General features: G+C 36.9%; 1 protein-coding gene across 3 annotated transcripts; it reads left to right on the top strand.

The window, feature by feature from the left end:
• Nucleotides 1–6,298: 6,298 nt before the first annotated feature.
• On the top strand, nucleotides 6,299–16,579 carry LOC141458292 (uncharacterized). Of its 3 annotated transcripts, XM_074136058.1 has the most exons (7): nucleotides 6,299–6,481; nucleotides 12,591–12,676; nucleotides 13,140–13,246; nucleotides 13,831–13,912; nucleotides 13,985–14,263; nucleotides 15,171–15,589; nucleotides 15,948–16,579. In XM_074136058.1, the coding sequence occupies exons 3-7, from the start codon at nucleotides 13,190–13,192 to the stop codon at nucleotides 16,476–16,478; spliced, it is 1,368 nt and encodes a 455-aa protein (XP_073992159.1). In that variant the 5' UTR covers nucleotides 6,299–6,481; nucleotides 12,591–12,676; nucleotides 13,140–13,189; the 3' UTR covers nucleotides 16,479–16,579. The 3 variants fall into 3 exon arrangements, with proteins under 3 accessions (XP_073992159.1, XP_073992158.1, XP_073992160.1); XM_074136057.1 differs by lacking the exon at nucleotides 6,299–6,481 and having other exon boundaries at nucleotides 12,517–12,676; nucleotides 15,948–16,578; XM_074136059.1 differs by lacking the exons at nucleotides 6,299–6,481; nucleotides 12,591–12,676; nucleotides 13,140–13,246; nucleotides 13,831–13,912 and having other exon boundaries at nucleotides 14,121–14,276; nucleotides 15,948–16,578.
• The last annotated feature ends 4,443 nt before the right edge of the window (nucleotides 16,580–21,022 follow it).

Here is a 21,022-nt window from a genome sequence, read left to right on the forward strand (position 1 = left end):
TTTGACCGTTACACACACTTGACCAAGGCTTTGATCTAAAGTTACAGCGGCCTTGGACCATTTCGCTACCGTGTTTGACCCACCAAATGTATGCATAAAAAAATAATAATAATCATAAAAAAAAAAAAATATTTTTAGACAAAATGATAATGAGAGTTATTTTTAGAAAATAGTGTAGCGATTAGCTTTAGGCTACAACACTCAGTTGGAAACCAAAAACTCGTAGAATGATAAAATTTTATATTTAGTTTGAATACACTACGCGAAGTAGCAAAAAAGTTCAAAAAGTAATTGACAGAAAGAAGAGAAAGCAACACCAAAAAAGCAAATATTGCCAAATGCAAGACCAATACTACTAATTATCTCCTTAACAAACACTAAGCGTTGCACGAAGCGAGAAGATTCTGGGAAGATTCCATATTGGAACGCCAGATGTAATAGTTCTTTAGAAAGAAGAAGATTTGGAAGCAACCGTTGAAGTTAACTTGGCCGTTGTGTATGCCAGAGACCTATCGGGCGAGGTACGCTAAAATAAGTCGTAGGAGATCTGCGAGCCGAGAGATATAACTTGGGTTAATAATTCAATAGAAGGGAAGTGGGTGGCCAAATAAATCAGGTGGCAAAGAGTGGCCACAACCGGCCGGTTGGCCCTTCCTGACAAGATATTAGCTGCCAGCGAACCACTATGATTAATCGCAATCTCTGTTAACATTTTTTGCTTATAACGAACTAATCCACCTCCGGGTTACCCGCCTCGCTTTTTTTATGCATTTTTCTTTAATTTATCTTTCGTTTTTTGTTCCCTTAATGACTTATTTCCAGGTTCTTAATTATTTTGAGTAATTGTTTATTTCTCCTGGTTCTTGAAAGAGATGCAGGCATCCTCTAGGCTCACTTCAGACTAAATTAAAATGTTCTGTTGTCTCTTTGACGAGTAAAATTGGCTAAATGTAGAGTTTGAAAAGGCTAGTTGCATTAGGAAAATTTGAAAAAGCGTTGACGACAATCTCACTTTGGTTTCAAACTAGGAATTTTTGTGACTTATTTTCACTTTCGCTGACTACCTAGACAAGAGGGAGTGTTGCTGAACTGAGTTCAGCGAACCGAACTGAGTTCAGTTTTGTGGTAACCAAAGTCCAAAAACATATTTTTTAGGAAGTGTATGTGTTTGGTGTGTTAGTAAATGAACTCGAACTAAAAAAGAAAAAATAGGTAAAAACTTTAACTTTAGATTTCGATTGAGTGACTCATGGTCACTTATCGATGAAAATCCCTCAACCGGAAGTAGAAAATTCTGTACATTAAAGAGGTTGAAATGTATTGCTTAAATTCCGAGAGTAAAAATGGGAAATATCACTTGAGCAGTCGTTGACTTCCACCTCTAAACAACTCTCTCTATCAATTAAATGCACATATTTCTCCCCATCTTCCCTCTAACGTCAGATTTTAAAACTGTAGCAGTTAGCTATAATTAATTCCAAGTGTTAGTAAAATGAAATATATGGTTGATGCGCTGTTAACTGTCACGTTTTTATGTTTCTTACTGGTTTCGAATTTTTATCTATCATCCGATGCTTTGATGGTCGTGACCATAGAATTCCTCTGATAGTGGTGATGGTGGATCGAATTCCAAAACGGTTTTGAAATAGAAAAAACGTCGTCTATGATGGATTAAAGGAACTATATTATTCAGTGCAGCGTTTCCATCCACTTACGTATATTTAAGAACTATAGTAATAAAAATTAATTATATTTGATTATACTCAGAAAGATTCTTTCTTATTATCGGATATCTGGTGGATTCCCGTTCAAGAAGTGAATCGTACCAAGTCATTGAAGAAATGAAGTACTTACCATCAGTCTAGTCCAGACGACTTGTCATTGACAGATATCCAACCGTCCACCAATAAAAAGTAAATGACAATTCTTCTTTTATTTCAGTAATTATTTTAAGATTAACAGTGGTTGAATAGATAAGTACTTGTCTAGTTATCGCTGTGAAGGACTCATCTCAGGTTTTAAAGGTCTAAGGATGTCTTCATCAGGTGTTAGGCATGTTATTATTTATTTACACCTTCGATAATCAGCCGGCCTCATTTCACCACCAACTTGTCACCTCTGATGACACATTAGTTCATCTTTTGGGAAACCAGCCGCATTGTATGATTTATAAATCTAAAAACAGCCTGCCCTATAGATTTTCTCTTCCTAGCAGTCTCTTAAAGCCTACAGTGATGAACATTATTGTGTCTAAATGAGAGAACATTGTCTGAAGGCCGGCATTGCACTGAAATAGGCTCCGGGCTCCAAAGAACCAAGAGGCGTATTGGAGGTGCGTCCGCTCCTTCCTCCACAGCTGTAAAAAGCTTATCGAAAATATGTTTTTTTTTGAAAATTTTTTCGCTCGGGTAAGCCTTGGAGTCAGATAGGAGCCTTGACACTGATAACAGCTACATCCTTTGCTTGTTGTGATATGAATATTCTCGGCTATTTTAGAAATATCTAGCGGATGCAAGTCCAGTCCGTCTAGATTGTAGGAATTAGCCAGCAATTTCCGCCTTGGATGGTGGTTTCCTATTTCTTGATTGTCACTAACGAAAGGTGATTGTAATTGGCCGACAGCACCAAGTTGAGTGTTAGGATCACGCAAAGATCACATCACAGACCTAATGGTCTGTCAACAGAGGGCCATATAATCTTGTTTGCACTCAGCGGCAATACCTGCCAGCGGGTCAACACGCTGCTGAACACGTGCGGGCGTTCAAGGTGGCGTGACAGACGCAATCTCTGGGCGAACCTTTCTTTCCTACATTACGGTACGATTAGCTAGTTCGGCTGCGATCTGGGCTCAGGTTATACTTCTAATTATGGGCGATGTAGCCGGTTGGATACGGCATGCAACAAGCAGACACAGCCAAGAAATGTATCTCTTTGACGCGTCACCATTAATGCTCCAATCCTTTCTAGCCTCAAGGCATCTGAAAGCTAGGCTCAACCCGAGCAATATTTTGGTCCGGCTACCGCTACCAAATTGGATTAATAACTAGTAGCAACGTTTATGTAACTTAGTTTATTTAAACTAATTATCCAACTTAAAGAAAAATTAATACAATTTCGACGGCGCTAATGACCAAGCTGTCCATGAGCCGGGGAAAAAAACCTTTTCGCTAAAGAAACGTTTTTTTTTTTAAATTATTTAACAATAATGGCGCGTTTACATCTGTTTTTCCGCACTGACGGCCTCCGGACATGTTTTCTCGTTACAGATAACACTGTCCATCACCGGAGCGTGAGCTGTAAGAAGCTTCTAAGAATAGAAAAATCTAAGCAGCTGGATTCGAACCCGGGACCACCGCGCGGGAATCCAATACGCTAGCCGCATAGTTAATCCCTTCCCTTCGCTAAAGAATCATTGCAACCATTTCTGAGAAAAAGAACATCAAACTTTAAATAAAGTCAACTCTATGAAGAGGCGTTTCCGTTTGCGTATTCAAGTACAATAATTATAGAAGATTAAAGCATCCCTTCAATGAAATGAACTTCAAAGGGAAGTTTAAGCACAAGCACTCCCCACGTGAGAAGTGACCATAATTGGATGTAGATAAGAATAAAATTTCAAATGAAGGTTATATTCTGCGTAGAGTTAATGAGGTATCAAGTTTAAAGAAAATCGTGATGCTGTTATTGAGAAAATCTCAAAAAACTGTAACATCGATTCACTAATCGATCTCTCAAATTTGTACTTGCGCGACTTTTCGATTCCCAATTAGACTGGGCAAACGCCGCATCAAAATTTAAAACCTTTTTTCGACCTCGGAGGGTCTTAAAACAGTTATTTTAGGAGCAAATAAAGATAGGAAATCTGTTCTTTTGTACGATTTTTGTGAGAAATCAACATTTGAAACTGCTAGTTACCATTCTGAAATCATTACAATTGTTTGTAGGCGGATCAAATCGTGTTAGTGGAGGAAGGTCCGGAAGAATGAAGAGTAGCAGTGGAACATGAAACAGCTTTCCTGACTACACCCAGGCGCCGATATAGCGGCGAGAAAATCAACACTAGACGGATGTTTCCTTTTCTAGGAGAGTTGGAAATTGTTCACACTTGGTTAGTTATGGAGATGCCAATGTGCAGATTGAAGAACAACCTCAGGTCTGTACCAACACAACTCATCAATTACCTTCTTATTTGTTATAAATAACACTTCTATCTCTGTTCTGTTTACACTTTCTTCATTTTCTTTCTAAGGTTACCCTCTACATTGGGTTCTACTTTTACCAGAACCAGGTCATTATGTGGAGCGCAAATTTGCTTTGGGCCACTAAGTGTATTGTTGGCACTGGTTTAGACTGCACTTCGTTTAATGTCCAATCATAAAGTAAAATTAGAGGAGGCGATCGCCAAGCTTTGTGACGCCGTTAAAGAGCACGTACCAAATAAGTGATGTCCCACATATTCTCACTTTAACTATATACCTACACCCTGGATGCAAACTGAGTGGTTCTGCCAACAATCAATTGAATTTTAAGTATAAATCAAAATGAAATTCCACATCCACTATTTAAAAAAGCGCCGCTTGAAAAACAGTGAGTAATTTTCTTTTTCTCATGGACAAAAAGACCATTTAAAATAAATAAAAAAATGGATTCAGGGGGCTGCAGAAAAATTATTGTTTGGGGAAAATCATTATCTAAATGTTGATGCGATCAGAACACTTCTCCTAACATAAAAAGAGAGAGTAAACAATAATCTAAGGCGGTCAGCTTAGTGTCCTGAGCATCCCCTCGAATAAAGGTAAAAGCTCCATTAAGGGAAAATTGTCGACGATCTCGGATAGACCCGGACTCCCAGATCTTCCCTTTAACCGCTACCACTGAGCATCGCGGTTATTTTTATTTTTTTTTCGCTAATTTGAAAAAGAAGTGAGTATAGGATATAAAAAATTGAATAAATTTCAATTATAAATACAAAACTGACATTCTTTTACCGGTATAAACGGCTGAGTTTCAATGTCCGCCATGAAGCCAGTCATCCCTTTAATTAATGGAATTTAGGAGAGAGAATTAAGAGTTTTGGCTATTAATCGTTCAAAAGGGGAGGGATTAGCTATGTGGTTAGCGTACTCGATTCCCACGCGGAGGTTCGAATCCAGCTGATAACTCTTAGATTTTCTCTTCCTAGGAGCTTCTTACAGCTCACTGTCCGGTGATGGACAGTGTTGTCTGTAACGAGAGAACACTGTCCGGAGGCCGGCAGTGCACTGAAAAAGGCTCCAAGCGCTAATAACCTCAGCTGTTGATGCGCTAAAAAAAAAAAAAAAAAAAAAAAAAAAAAAAAAAAAAAAAAAAAAAAAAAAAAAAAATGAAAGATTTATTAATTCTAATTTGAAATTATGACATGCTCTCCATTATATTAATAGACAAGATTAATCTTCATTTCTCGGCTCTTCCTATTGGAGGAATCAAATTCGCATCACCCCCTCCCTACAAATTAAGACTGTTTATGAAAAAAGTTTTAAAGAATTAAAAATTTAAAAATTGATTGATTTCTGGAAAACGTTTGAGAAACGTGGCGTGTTTATATGAAAACCGCCACAGATCTGTTGCAGCAAAAGCTCCTTTCTTATGGCCAATTCGACCTGCGCCATATTGGCGGAAGAAAGTCTTCATTGCCAATCTAGATCGGAATTCGGAAGTGAAATTTCCGGTGAGTATTCGAACTTCTTGAGGTGAAGCGAAAGAAAATTAAACGCCATCTGGAGGCGGCTGACAGCCGACTGGTTGGATACCAATGGGATCCGTTCTCCGACACAAATTAATTCAGAGCCAAGTAACACCCATATTTTGACAAACATTCTTTTTGAAATGTTAGACATAATGGGGCAAAAAATCTGACTTAATTGAATCCATTTAATAGAAATTAACTTGACGTGTGGGAATCAAGTATAAATCGATATGTTTTTTATCGCTGTCTAATTAAGATTCAAGGGAATGTGTGAATAGAATGGCCGCAGCACCCCTGGCGGCTCCTAATTGAATCTAATTATTAACAAACAGGAAATCTACAATACATATACATTTTTTTTATTAAACTAAATCTTCGGCATTTATTTTTTAATATTTCTTTTGTTTCTTATTGATAGTAAATAGTGAGCCGCTTTAAACGGAGGACAACATTTGGCCGAGAGGCCGGTGCTGCTCTCTCACGTGATGGTAATGATTTGGAAGTTAGTGGCCACAAGCCATCTGCTTGTTTCCGTGTTTCAATTCCACGTTCGGAGCTAGAATGTTGCGATCACTTGCGAGACACACAACAATGGACCACTTTGGAAACAATTAAATAATTGTTTTCCCAATTTTCTAAAACAATCAAATTTGATTAATTAACCTCGGATATTTAAAGCGATTCTTCAATGCTCACCAACTCCTGCTGGGCACCAGTCTCCTAGAATACTTCAGGATTCTTAATCAAATTACTCAGGTATGTTAAACAGGCTTTTACTTCTTCATCCCTTTAAGAAAGTTTGGCCAATTGTCAGACGTTTTAATAGCGAGATGAGAGGATGCATAGCTATCACGTTAAATTTTAGATGTTGACTTTTCTCGGATGTACATGTTCCTTGCCTCGAGTTTAAAAAAGTCGTTTTTAGAAAATGATCCGGGCCTCTATAATTAGTGTTTTTGCGCATGTATGTTAACATAATATCTCAGAAACAAAGCTCGGAGAAAGTTCTTAGAGGTGAGTAACACATGGTACTTATCGGTAACTTAGCGAATGAAATACCTCCTTTACCGGAATTACCACTTTTCTTCGATAGCCGAAATTGGCAGCAAGAACCTTCTCTCAGCACAAATCCAGATATGGAGATCTACAACTTTTATTTAAAAATTTTTTCAAAGGGTAAGTTAGTGAAGGGCACTCGTTGAGACGCCATTTTTGCAATGTTCACCGTCCTATCATTTAGTGCTATTAAAGACGATTAAATTGATTGCTATAATTCTGAGTTGAAACAAAATTCCACAACTGAATTTTCGCTTTACTGAATCGTTTTTCACATTATTAGATTTTATCGGCCAAAACGTTTTTGTCTAAACTTGTATAAACGTTATAAACTGCCAATCCATCAAAGCGAACGGCATCGCTGTGCACTATGTCCCAAGCAGGTAGACTATTCTTTTCTATTCTTTGGTATTTGTTAATGACTCCAGATAGGAGTGACGAGCTAATCGCCCGGGGCTGAATCGCCTCCAAGTTCCACGCGATAGCGCCACGCAATCCTTTGTAATTTATTATTTAATAGTTGGCCAAACAAAAAACAGATTGATATTTTTCTATTTTCTATTAAATATGCAAGAGTAACATTTAAACTTCCGTAAACAACTAAAGCTCACTTTGTTAAGATGTTTGTGCGTGTGTTGGAAATGCATGATATTAAAAATGCGAACTGCAACCACATTGCTTCCTCATTCTCTCAAAACACATCATGAAAGCAGAAAGTTATTTAACCTCTTTAGAAGTATAATTTTCAGGAATAGTTCCTATTTTGGTGATATAGAGATAAAAGTTAAATGATTCATTAAAAATGGTCATAAACGATTAGTTTGAGAAATTTTTGACAAAGAAGATTTTAAAACTATTATTCTTTCCAATACCAAGCTCCCAGCCGAAATCAGCTAACCAGACTTGCAACGTAACACAAGGATATTTCAATTATTCAAGGATAAGATTTGCTTTAAAATTCCTGTTTCATTTACCAACTGAAATACTCATCATTTTCCTAGTAGGAAATGGTGAGTTTTCAGACAACTCTAAGCTTATCTACATGGTGCTGATGTTTTCATTACAAAGCAACTTCAGCTTTACGAGCAGCAAAGCGAGACAGAGTATCATCTACTTTTCTTGGCAGAGCAATGACATCGAGGTGAATTTAGAAGTCCTTGGAGATTGGCGACTAAGATGTGATATGCGTTTCGTTTAGAAGATTCAAAATTGTGAGATTCCGAAACCAGAATTTTGATTTGGAACAACATAAATCAAATGAGATTCAATATCTCCACTATCCTCTTTTGATGATATTAATTTAGCACTCTTGTGTCTACCCTTTTGATGATATTAATTGTCAATAATTGCGGCTACTAAATCTAAAACCAACCGGCCGCTTCTGAAGAGCATATCTTCAAAAATTAGCGTTCCAACATTTTTCAAACAGCGGATTGTTTCAGAAAAGAAGTCTAGCTGAACATCACATTGACATTCTGGGAACAAAAAACCTTTGGCATAGTGGGCACATTAGCAGGAAATGTCAGAAGGTAAGAAGGGACTACTTTGACAGATACTCTTGAGGAGGAGTGATTGTGCGCTAAACGGCCAGCAGGCTATTAGGACAGGAGTCGGCTCTCGTTAGCCTCTCAGGCACCCCATCCCTCTCGGCACACTCTAATTTTCACACTTGATATTTTTTGTGACCGCGCCGCGATAATAACGGCAGCTAGCGACAGCCCCGCACCTCGTAATCATGCCGACAGAGATGTAAACTGCAGACGTACTTAGCGGGCTGGCTAGGACACAAACTGCACCAGATTGTAAGCATCTATGATTCTGGGTTGCCACCACTGAAAAAGGGAATGGTTGGATAATTCGAGAGTACAGAATGGACACAAAGAAAGTTATCATGCAGTTCCTAGATTGGTGAGACTCTTCTATTATTCTTAGCTTCTGATGAGAAAGCGAAAACTCATTATTGTTTGAATTTTCATCACCTATATACAAGAACACCTTTTATTACAGTTCTAATTCTATGCTAGTTATGCACTAAAATTACAAGATGCTTCCTGAAGGAATTGGATAATTTCCGCACCATGCAACTTTTTTCATAGTTCTTTTCATTCATTCCTAATTTACATAGTTTGTAAATTTTTTGAGGGTTTATCGACTGCTACGGACATTAGTGTCCACTTGAAAACAACAATTTTGATCTGCCTTATAATATATTTGGTTTACCAAAAATTACACAGAAATGGCGCTGTAGAGGGAAGCCTACCCCGCCCTTTTCCCTCTAACACAGAATGTTTTGTGGAAATATTTTTCAAGTTTTAGGTTTAATAAGTTTAATTATACACATATGAAATGGATGAAGAATGCCTCCAAACTATGTAAAATTCCTTTAGATTGAGAGGTCTCGAACGTTTATTTCATCTGAAAAGACGATAACGACCATTTGACATGATAGCAATCCTAACACAGCAAGGGAAAGTGACAATGAAGGGATGAAAACTTTTAAGAAGAATGCTTTGAAACGTATAAGATGATGCTCCAGTGAATGGTAAATTGACCTGAGGCCTTGGAGTGGCTCGCTGGGGGAGTCGAGATTGATGGTAAATTGGCGTCACGCGTCCACGTCTAGCAACACACACTTCGCTACAGTTGGCAGACGTGCGTCGCAGCTCATTGTGAGCTGCTTTGTATTTTTACATCTGCCAATGCTTCATCAAGGCCTGTTGGCGTGCAGTTGGGTCCCTATTTACATTTTCATTTGTACACATCTACTTGAATTGCGTACTTCCAAATCTTGCTATGGCCTGTGAAATGTCTGCACTATAACAGGTATAAATTGAAATGATTTAGTGTTATTAGTTACTGTGATATTGAAGGTTAAATTTTGGATTTTATCTAATTCATTCAAATTTCAAACGTTTAAATCTCTTTTCGTATTCATTAGATTTCAATGAATTCTTCATCGAAATTTAGGGAAAAGTTAGTACTATACCTGGTATAAATTGCAATGTTGTAGTGGCAACATACAGAAGGTTAAATTTTTGATGTTATCTAACTCGTTCAAATTTCAAACGTTCAGATTTTAATCAATCCTTTACAGGATTGTAAAGATAAGTTACATACCTCTATGACTGGTTTTAACCGCAACATCCTGGTGATAATAGGTTATAAGATATGGAAGGTTAAATTTTTGATGTACTCGATGTAAGTTTTCAAATCGTTCAAATTTCGAAAGTCTTTTCGGATTTATAGATTTCAATGAATTCTCCTTTGAAATGAAGGGAAATGTTAGCTCTATAACTGGTATAAAGTGCAATGTTTTAGTTGAAATAGGGAATGAGATTTAGAAGGTTAAATTTTAAATAAAAGATATGGCTTTGGTCAGTCTTTGCGCTGAATACAGTTATGGAGAGACGTTTGGTTTACGTGGGTAAGGCCCCCTGTAATACTTTTATTTTTAATGTTTTTGTGAATTACATATATCCCGATTTTAATAAAGTTTTGCTGGAGGTTATGGTTTTTCTAGTTGACATAAACGTGCTACCCTGCCCTTACACCTAGTAATTGATATACTGCAATCTTTCTAAGTACTGACGCGTGTACCGAATGTATGGTCATTTGATACAAAGTTCTATGTGGATACAGTTTTTGTGGATCTTGTTGTGTACAACATTACAAAGGGAGTTTGCCCCACTTAAGTATGGCCTCCTTTAAAATATTATCTATAATCTTTGCCCATTTTGAATAAATTTGGCAGGAATAAGTGGTTTGATCTTTACTGCGTTACATTAAATTGCAACCTTACTCTTACAGCTATTAAAGGGAAGTTTTGCAATCGTACGTATTTGATGATGTTTCTCTTTTTCTTTTTAGTAAAAAGTACTGAAATCGCAATTTAATTTTGGCTATTCACGAACGAATACCTTCCTAATTTATTCGAAACGTTTTCCCAAGAAAATTGTTTTTATGGATTCTTTGGGGAGCGCAACTCTAAGCATTATTTTAAAAGATCTTTACAGTAGTAGTCACGGTTTCAACTTAATATTATATCAGGAATGAATATATTGCTTATTTCCAATGTTAAGAAAATCTGTAAAGCAGATGTATTACTTTGCGGAATAGACAAAAAGGAAATTGTGTCCGAAAAGTACAAAAATCTCTTTAACAAAATCTTATAGTTTAAAAAGGTAAGTATAAGGTTTGATTAAATGCCAAAAGGTACACAAATCAGCAAGTACCCAACATTTCATTAATACTTCATTGATATCAATTGATTAATTTTACTGTATTAACTTTTCATTAATATTTTTTGGAATTTATTAGATGTCACAGATGACAATATAGGTGTTTAATATTACATCCTTGGCTAAATTGTACATCTTAAGTCGATCGGTTTTGAATGTAAGCGAGAATACTGCTGGTTCTGTATCTGTTAGCGAATAATGGCCCTAAGCTAGATTGTACATATTTCGTCTATCTATTTTAAAAAAACAAGAAGTTCATCCCATTAGAAAAAGTAGAAGTTGTTTCCTAATTTCTCTGGAAAGCTTGCTTTTTCTGTGTTTCATAGTTAATGCTTAGGATAGAATGTATAATTTACTAAAAACAATTTTTTCCAACAAATAAAAATTAATCATAAGCGAGAATCGAACTGGGGATCTCCCACTTACAATACCACGCTCTTACGACCACTAGACACAATTGGTAGTTGGTCGTTAAGCTCCGCTTGAAAAAAATAGGCGATTACTTTACTTTACTTTAGATTGTATATGTCGCGTCGATCTATTTTGAAAAGAAGCAAGAACTGGCTGTTTCAGTATATAACTTAAATAAAGGTAAATGGTACAAATAAGGTCTATCTATTTTGAAAAGTAAAAAGAAAAAACTGTTGAAAATAGTGGTATTGATTTCACCTAATTACTCTGGATTCTGTACATGATAATTTACTCGTATATTAAGGCAAACGGTAGATGGTGTGTGTAAGTTCGATCTATTATGAAAAGTAAGTTGAAAATGCCTTAATAGTGCGGCCATCAAACTATGGGTGCACAGTAGGCTCAAGAATGGTGGTTGGCCACTACTGGGCCCTCCTCAGAAGTTATCTTTATTAAATTTTCCTGGGAAAATGCTATAATTTTTTTAAATTAGATAAGTGCGATGGTTGCAGTAAGATTAAGAAAAATCGTAGGGGCTGAAGAAAAACTGAGTGGAAAATTCTCTCTGATGGGGGGGGGGGGGTAATATCCACTAAGTTAGCGTCTCTACGGACTGCAAGGATCTTAACACAGATTTCTGAATCTGTGAAATCTCCAATAGAGTAATAGAGGAAATCTGGTGGGCGAACATTTACTCGTAAACTCCTGATTAAATAACTTTACACAAATTAGTTGAGGTTTAAACCTAAGAAAATAGTAAATTGTTTTGCCATGTATTTTTCCCACAATAAAATATTATTAAAGGAAGCGTGCAGCCTTTTGAGCTTGCGTTTTTATCCAATTCTATTTTATGTAGAACAGGTGGCTTCTGGTATAAACCAGAAGTTCCAAGTTTTACACAAAATATGTGAAGTTTACCTAGTTCAATAGCAAATTTGAATTTTTTCAAAGGTTAAGTGAAGTGTTTTTTCAAAATTAAGCTTTTTGGGCACATTTCAGGAGCAACTTTTACACTTGCTATTTCTCCAGACCATTTAATAAACAATTTTTTATATTGTAACCATGGTAACGGGATTATCAATGCAACCACATGTTCGGAAACTGAAGCTCAAAACTAATTCAGTGGCACTTTTTTATTCTTTTCTTTTTTTTTTTTTTAGATGTTTGGTGCGCATTGGGCAGATTGGCACAGAAGGATTATTATTACTAACTACCACGTGGAAAACTGGCCATTTTGTGGACTGTGGTGAGTTTGCCAAAATAGCAATTAAAAAAGAGAACGCGACTAAAGCAGTGCCGCCAACGTGTCACTTCCGGTCGGCAACCCATTCCAATTATTTTAAAAACCACATAAATAATAAACGCAATAAATTTTCATAAAAGTTAAAATTTTACTGAGAGATACTGGTCTTTAATGTTTGTGTTGATTGTACCGTGACGTCACAGGTCACCCAAGAAGCCCAGTATCAGTATCCCATAAAAGAGTGGTCATTTGTTCATTGGCTAGTGACCAATGTGGCCAGCATAATCCTAGAAACACTTGTAAGACTGCCGGCGGGATGATGCTCATGTCCCTATAAATACTCAAAGATATCTCTGGACCTCAGCATCAACCTCTAACGTCTTTCTCTGGTTTTGATTACCCTTCAACATTTCAAGCTTCCTAAAGTTTTTAAAAATTTGAGCAAAATAGTTCTATTTCATTTCAGGAAGTGCTCTCAAATAATAGTTTTAAAACAGAGAAGTATTTATTGATATTATGGAGGAAACCTTAGCGTTGGTCATACTGATTATTTTAGCTTTGAAAATTTACGCGGTACGTATAGACTTTATTACTTTGAAAAGTTATATACTAAAATTTGTTATTCATGTAAAATATGTGTGGGTTTGATGGGCTTCGCTGAAAGAGTAGGTTAAGAGAAGATTAGCCATGCCTTGAAGCTCTAGTCGTCCCTGCAGGTCTCCCAGCTCTATGCCTCAAACTGCGGGCATGGTAAATACAGTTTTGACCACCACTCCAGCTCACTTTCAGACAAACTCCCTCAGAGTTCTTCTAGCATCATAATCAATCAGTCGCCATCAGAACTCTTTTAGCACCATAATCAGGGTTTATCTTACAATATACTCATCAGAGTCCATACCGTTATATATGGTTCAATAATCTTCAATTCACAGAATTTGAATAATAAAACTATAACTCTAGTTCAGAGTGAAAATATAAAGAATAAAACTAGCGAATTCAGATATCGAACACTTAGTGATTCGATAGGCTAGCTGCTATCTAGTTATTCAGTCTTTTGGAGGATTTAAAGTAATAAAGGCCTCTTTATACTTGATCAAAGTTGTGGTTTTTACCGTCCTCTAATCTGAGAGACCTAACACATTTAAATAAATGTGCAGACGAATACTGAAGAGTCCAAGGACAAATTCAAGAATGCTGCCAGCAATAAAAACAATTCACAGCTCGATTTTGAGGATCCTGGTAAGTTAAGATCAGTTGTTTTTACTGCTTAGATAACACCCAAATCAGCAAAATTAACTAGCCTTCTTTCAGATTCTATCATACATGACGACCTCAAAGAGCTTTTCTATCTGGACGACATGCTCAAGAAAGGAGACCGAGTCGGCGACCATTCCTGTCAAGAGTTTTATAATTATAAGCGAATTCGATCCGCAGACAATCCAAATATAAATGAGCCTTGCATCGATAATATAATGAGGAGCGAGGATGGCAAATCTTATTTTGGAAGTTTTTTGGAAATTCCAACCTGCCAACTCACGAATGAGACAAATCAACAATTTAATCGATTAAATCAACATCGGAAAGTCAATGGTGAGAAGATATGGTTAGTATGAGTTTTAGTTTAGAGAGTGTGATTCAAGTAGACACCACTGGCCACTTGGCTCTAAGAAAATCTGTTGGACTTGAAGATTTCCCGGCTTAGTCAGGACATATTCTTCATAATTCCACCTAATTTCTCCTTTGGCTATATTGTGCTGTGACCTTTAGTGCGCTCCCAAACGCTTGGTTAGACGGTTCTCTCTTCAGCAGTTGTTCAAAACTGGGATTAGATGACTGAGACAAAAAAGGTATCTTTTTTGGAGGTCTCTTGGAAGGTTATTAGACATCCTGCATTGGCAAGGACATGCCAATAATCCAAGGAGCTCCTTCCCTATCACCTCCAGCCTTTCGAGTTGGAGTGGTAAGTTACTAAGAGGCACCACGCGACATACAATTCATCCCACAGCCTCTGCTAGTCTAGACAACCACACACCTAACGGTCCCGCTGGCAAACGGGCGCAGCTCTGGACCCGGCCAAAACTCGCGCCGTTTGCCTTCTGATGAGCTCACAAAATATCTTCAAAGTCTCACTGCCTCTTTGTGACAACCAACTCAAAGACGTAATTTGAACTCCCTGCAATTTTTATAGTAACAGTGGGTAAATTACATTCACACGTAATTACACACCACGACCAGACTAACTTGTAAAAAGCGAACACTTTAAGCGGTTCTCTAAAATAGATATTTACAGAAAACTAACACAAAATCTTCCTTGGTGCAGATAAACTTGAGCCGTTCGTGTTCGTGTATTTGCGAAATATGTCGGTAAACTTTTCCGCATTAAAAATGAACTAAAGCAGTTCGTATCTGTCGGCAAATGGATTATATTGGAAATTCGCGCAAATATAAATGCAAACAAGTTTTAACTAATTGTTAATCATTGCAATGGCATTTTCAGGTGAAAGTCATCTAAATTACACTAATGGGAATAATGAATATTCTCATCATGAGAGTAGTGATGAAAAGAGTGTGAATAAGTTAGCGGCGGCTGATCATTGTGAAGAAGTTAAGGAGGAGCGATTAACTTTCACGCAGAAATCTGTGACGAAAAGAAAACAGAGCAAACACAGAGGAAATAAGCAGCAACTTGGGGAATATGCCGGAACCAAGAGAAGTGAGAAGCGTCAACTAGCCGGCGGCGACCACCCCACTGAACGAACTATAGCCAAGAGGAACATAGTACTGTCACAACTGGATCCTTCGCAGAAATCGGTCTTGGAAGAGGAAATGGACCAGGCGAAAGATAAGGCGGCCTTGGAGCATGCCAGCATTGCACAGGACATCGTCACCACGGTCATCAAACAGTCCGGCACCAATGTAAGAGAATAAAGCAGTGGCCAACACCAGCTATGGTGCTGAGTTAGGTCTTATGCCTAACCCACCGCGATAAAAAAAGATCTTACTGTGGCTCTCTTGGTGGTTAGAGTTGCTCAATGGTTGAGTGTATGTAGTGTACCATTTGTGCATGCAAAGTGTACAATGTGAGTGGTGTAAAGTTGAGAAGTGTGGGCAAGTGGTTGAATAGTGCACTATGAGTGGGTGAAAGATATGTTACGTGAACGTTGAGATAGTGTGAATGAAGTATGAAAGTCGCGCTATAGCTTTTTATCTCACTTTCTCTCTGTTAAAGTTGGCACAATCTTTTCTGCTCATACAAGTGAAATGTTTGTTTCAGCTGAGGAAAACCCTCGGAATTTGCCAAAAATACTTACCACGCCATTTCATAGATGAGTACTCGGAGGTACATGAGCACAAATTGGTGCAGGAAGTTTTGAGTTCTGTGGAGGAAGCTCTAATCAGTGCAGTCAGCTGTAAAGATTGCGTGAACTTACACAAAGATCTGTCTGGCTTTCTAAACTGGCTAGTGAGTGGCAGTTCGTCGCATTCATGTTGCATTCCAGTGGACAAAGTGCATCATAATAAAAATTTTTTCCTCTTTGATCCACACCACCACATGTACGGTGAGCAATGTAATCAGAGCATCGGTGCAATCAACAACGAAAAGCTGTTGAACGAGGAAGCCATGTCAGTCACCACTTGTAAAGGACCGACCAAACCGTCTCCCATGTCTTTTGCCTCAGTCACCCATGCTCCTGAGGAGGTCAATGAGATGCACAACAATCCGTTGCGTAAGGAGGATCAGATAAGATCAGGAAGTGCGAGGAAGAGGGTTCAAAACACTGCTTCTCTTCTGGGCGGCGAATAACAACTACATCACCTACGAAATAAGAATTTCAATATTTATCAAGAAATAAACATTGTTTTCATAAATAAATTAGCATCGCTGAATAACTTGTCTTAATTAGCTCGCCTAGCATGTGCAGCTCTGGCGTCAAACTGAAGAGAGCCAAAATAACTCAAATATGTTCAGCACTCTCTTTACTGATTAGATTTCTCGGTTATTAGTTAATTCTTTGGAAATCATTTCAACGACTTTCTTTAAGTTTTCTGTATACAGGCTCCATACACTGTATATAGGCTATTTTCGCAAGACTTTGTTTAAGGTTCCATTTCAAGTATTGCATGGTTTTCGACCACTATGTATTGTACGAGAACGAAATATCCAACCGCGAGATCTCTCGCACCAACTTCTTTCATTCTTTTAAAAATTACAGTTTTCACTAAAAGTAGTTCGCTTCAATATTATATTCGCGCTCACTAAAATGTACCTAACTAAAAGTGCAACCCTTTTTCAGCTGACTCCATTAATTCAGAAATATTAATACTATCAAAATGTCCCTAATCATAGAGAGGTAGTTCTTTTAGCGGTCTCGACCCTGTGCTAGACATTAAGGGAGGAGTTAGCTCCTCATAGTGTAAATCTTAACCGCATTTAAAAGGGGACAGGGTGCTCTACGCAAGTTAAAGAGCAACAAGATGTTTTTTTTTTAGCTTTGCAATTGGGACAAATTGTGTGCAGTTTATTGTTTTATTCCCTGAAATATCAATTTTTGGATCTCCTGAGAGCAAAAAATAGTTTTTAGGATATAGTCGGGTATCTGCGTGTACGTGTTATCAAGTGATTTTAAAACCCATTAAAGCTGAGAGCAGAAGCAAGTTGAGATTCTGTAACCGCTGCTGAAGGTTTTGCCACCGGAAGCTGGGACTACTTGGTATTTTAGTTTCCCACATATCTATATCACCTAACATTTGTTTTTTTTTTCACTTGGTGCTGTTTACTTTCATAAATAAGTACCACATTTATTTGAAACAAGTTTCTATAAAAATAGGTTTTTTTAGGGGATTTAGGATCAGCTATTTTCGGCATCCCTGTAGAATATCCCATCCCAGGAAACTGCAATTCTTTCGTCAATGAATTGCATTGCTGTTCTTTTAAGTTTAAAGAAAATCTTTTAACCATGGATAATTATAAAGAGATGATAAAAATGGGAGCACTCAGGGTGCGCCTTAATTTGAAAAGAAATCCAACAATTTTATTCGTGTTCCAAAAATATAAAATTAATTGGAATTGTGATTCTGGACAAGCTGATTGCTAAAGCAGCTCCAATACTCTATATTTTACTCCAAAATTTCAAAGTAAACACACAAATCAATTGCTGTCCAAAGTATTGTAGAGTTAGAAACAAAATAGCTTCTAGTAATTTGAAGAACAACTAAATTGCAAAAATGGAGCTATTTATAATGGATGCGTTCTAATTCCAAGAGCAGAACGGCGGCGCTTAACAGGAACGTGGCACGTCGGCGAAGGCTCCACAAAAGGAAACCCGAAGCCGTGCAGATTGGCCGCGCCACCAAATATTAATAAAGGATGAAGACTGAGAAACTCTGGTTACGCATTGTGTTGGCTACCATTAGGCCCCGTGATCAACCAGGAGGGGGTCAGCCCCCGCATTCTAAGGTTGGTACCATTGTATTGTGACCATTAGTCCCTCTCCCTCTTTCTCTACCTTTGTTCCTTTTAATATTTTTATTTCTTACCTTGCGGCCGACTAAGGAATCATCACTGCTCCCCTACCTGAATGCTGTAACAATTACTTGGTATCAAGTTTTCCATACTTAATTTTTACGGACAATAATATTGTGGTACTCGGAGTATATGTGGCATTCGTAAGCGCGTGAACAATGTTTATGAATTCGGTAAAGGTGGTACGGCGACAGTTGCAGTTAGTATCTTTGCCGGTGTGGCACACTTGCACTATTCACTCCCCTAGGAACTATTATCGTTGATTATTAATCATTTATTGCTGCAGCAGGACTCTCAGAAAGGAGGGTGCTGCTCTTCCCAATTATTCTACCGACAATATTCAGAACGCATTTGTTTAACTGTGTGAATATTGCTCATAAATGTGAACATCCTAAAGATAAATATACATTAATATAAATTTATTTTAAGTTTTACACTTCACAAGCAAGGAGTTGTTTGTATTTATGATGCAATGATGATGAACTAAAGTAAACCAAATAAATAATTAAATGCAAACAGCGCAAATATAATAATAAAACGCATAAAATTAATGTAATAAATTGTAAAAAGTACAGAAAATAACAAACAAAAGCAGAACACTTGATTATCTAAGAAAATCAGAATAAAGTGAATTTGGTTAAATTGGAAAAAACAACGAACAACTCTCTCAACACCAAAAGACAATCTTGAAGATAAAATTTTTGAAGTTGGTACAGAAATATGCTGCAGAGGTTGTGAAAGTACCAAGGGTGAAGTAGCGGGCTTCATATATTCTTTAATATTTCCAGCAATTTTCTTCTTTACCGGTTTACGGACAAAAGTAAAAATTGGGGGGTATCAGAATATTTCAATTCCATTTCCTCTCCGGTTGCGAGAGAAGATACATCTTCAGATTCAGTAATTAGACCATCTCCAATCTCACTCAGGTCAGCTCCTGATTTTATCAAAATTCGCGAAGATCCTTCTGTTTATTTAGCCAATAACTCGCCATGCCTGACCAAGACAAATTTAATTTCACCTTTTTTCTGTAGTAATTTCAACTTATTGTGCAGTGAATATGTCTCCCTACCCAAATGCTCTGAAATATATATTTGATTCGGGGCATTTAAATTTATGCCTGTAATTAAATCTTTATTAATTAAATGTTTCTTGGCTAAAAAAGAAATTCCTTTATTGATTATCTCGAAACTAATTTAGAAATTACCGGTGGGGAGGGCATGAATGTTTTCTTTTTAAGCCGTTATTATAAAACTAGATCTTCTTCATTAATATTTATGCCATTAAATTCACATATAGATTTAATTATATTAAAAATATTCTCATTTTCAGCACAAGGGATATTTGTCCATCTAATTTTATTATAATTTAAATTCTGCTTATTTTCTATCAATAGACGATGTAAATTGTTCAATTTTCTTACAAATGAAGTTTGTTGTTTGTTCAATTTAACACTCTTGGCATTCAAAATATTAATATCCTGTTTGAGGCTGTTAATATCAGATTTTATTTCTGTTTTTAAGAGAATGAATACTAGCAACTAAATTAACATTAGAATTTTAATTTCGACAAATTGTTGTTGAAACTTTTGATTCATATCGTTCATTTGTGTTGGTAACAAATCTAATTTTGGATTGTCTCCCATGGTTTTACGTTAAATGTTCAAAATAATAGCAAAATCAGTAAATTAAATATTGTACGCTTACAATCTTGGTTGCTAGCAAAGTATACCTGTAAATATTGATGTATACATTCATGTTGATGGCCTAACAATCAAAGTTCAAGTTCAAGCAATCACAACACGCCTCCCCTCCACTAAAGTAATACTGCAACTTAAATTAATATTAAATCACAATTTTTGTATTTTTATTAAATAAAAAGGCTCGATAGAAAATTCTCAAATTTTGGGAGATTACGTAATTTGTAATAATTTATATTCATGCAAAAATTTACGTCAATTAGAGCAAATAAAACCAGTCAAGTCATAGTTTATAACAGACGCGATGTGTACACTATGAGAGACTACATACAACTCCTCCATTATACATATATATAATATATAAGTATTATATTAGTTCAGGCCAAAGAGCGGAAGTATACTTCCGATCAGATTATAGAACGAGTCAATGGATACGCTTACCCAATCACAAATTCTCGTTGTTTGTCCACTCTGCGGACCATTTTCTAGTACATTCCGAGTTGTCCATCAAAACAATCGGGAAGTTCCGGCCAAGGTGATGTCAAATTTCCGTCTCCTGCGGCTTTTCTTTTTCGCGATATTCCGCACATAAAATTTGTGAACTTTGGAGACTTTAAAACATTGCTTCCGATGAAGATTCAGTTTTAAAATCTGGTAATATCCCACAATTTCTGGCTGTTGGCGTGGGAGAAGGAAACAGACTCGGGTCCTTCCTACGTTCTCCTAGCAATCTACTTCACACAATATTGCTTCTGTTATTAATGACCGGAAAATTGTCTATTTTCTGCGCATTAATGGCTAGAAATAGTGAATTCTGGTGTTTGAAAGAAAGTGTCTGTTATAGAAGAGCTCGCTTAAGAATCAAAGCTGACCGCCGACGAGCACAGCGGGACTTCTGCTGCAACGCTTCATCTCTTAGTGAAAGGTGGGTGGGGACACTTTCTCACGACCTAAACTCTTAAATCTTTTTCACATCCTGAATTTTGGAAAGTTGGAAAGATATTGGACACTTCTTTTTAGCTTAACTGCCATATTATTATCTATCTAGTCTATGTCAATGTTTCAATCTCTTTATTCATCTTTTATACAGATATTTCTACATCTCCTTTACCCACCTTCATCATTCAAT

The sequence above is a fragment of the Rhodnius prolixus genome, unplaced genomic scaffold, assembly GCF_049639745.1.
Source record: "Rhodnius prolixus isolate KJV_2025 unplaced genomic scaffold, Rpr scaffold_5, whole genome shotgun sequence".
Classification (NCBI taxonomy): domain Eukaryota; kingdom Metazoa; phylum Arthropoda; class Insecta; order Hemiptera; family Reduviidae; genus Rhodnius; species Rhodnius prolixus.

Excerpts from the sequence above, each read along its gene's own strand:
- LOC141458292 (XM_074136058.1), top strand. The coding sequence starts at position 13,190 with ATGGAGGAAACCTTAGCGTTGGTCATACTGATTATTTTAGCTTTGAAA. Across the intron at positions 13,247-13,830 it reads TAGCTTTGAAAATTTACGCG|ACGAATACTGAAGAGTCCAA; the intron begins GTACGTATAGAC and ends ATAAATGTGCAG. Across the intron at positions 14,264-15,170 it reads TCAACATCGGAAAGTCAATG|GTGAAAGTCATCTAAATTAC; the intron begins GTGAGAAGATAT and ends TGGCATTTTCAG.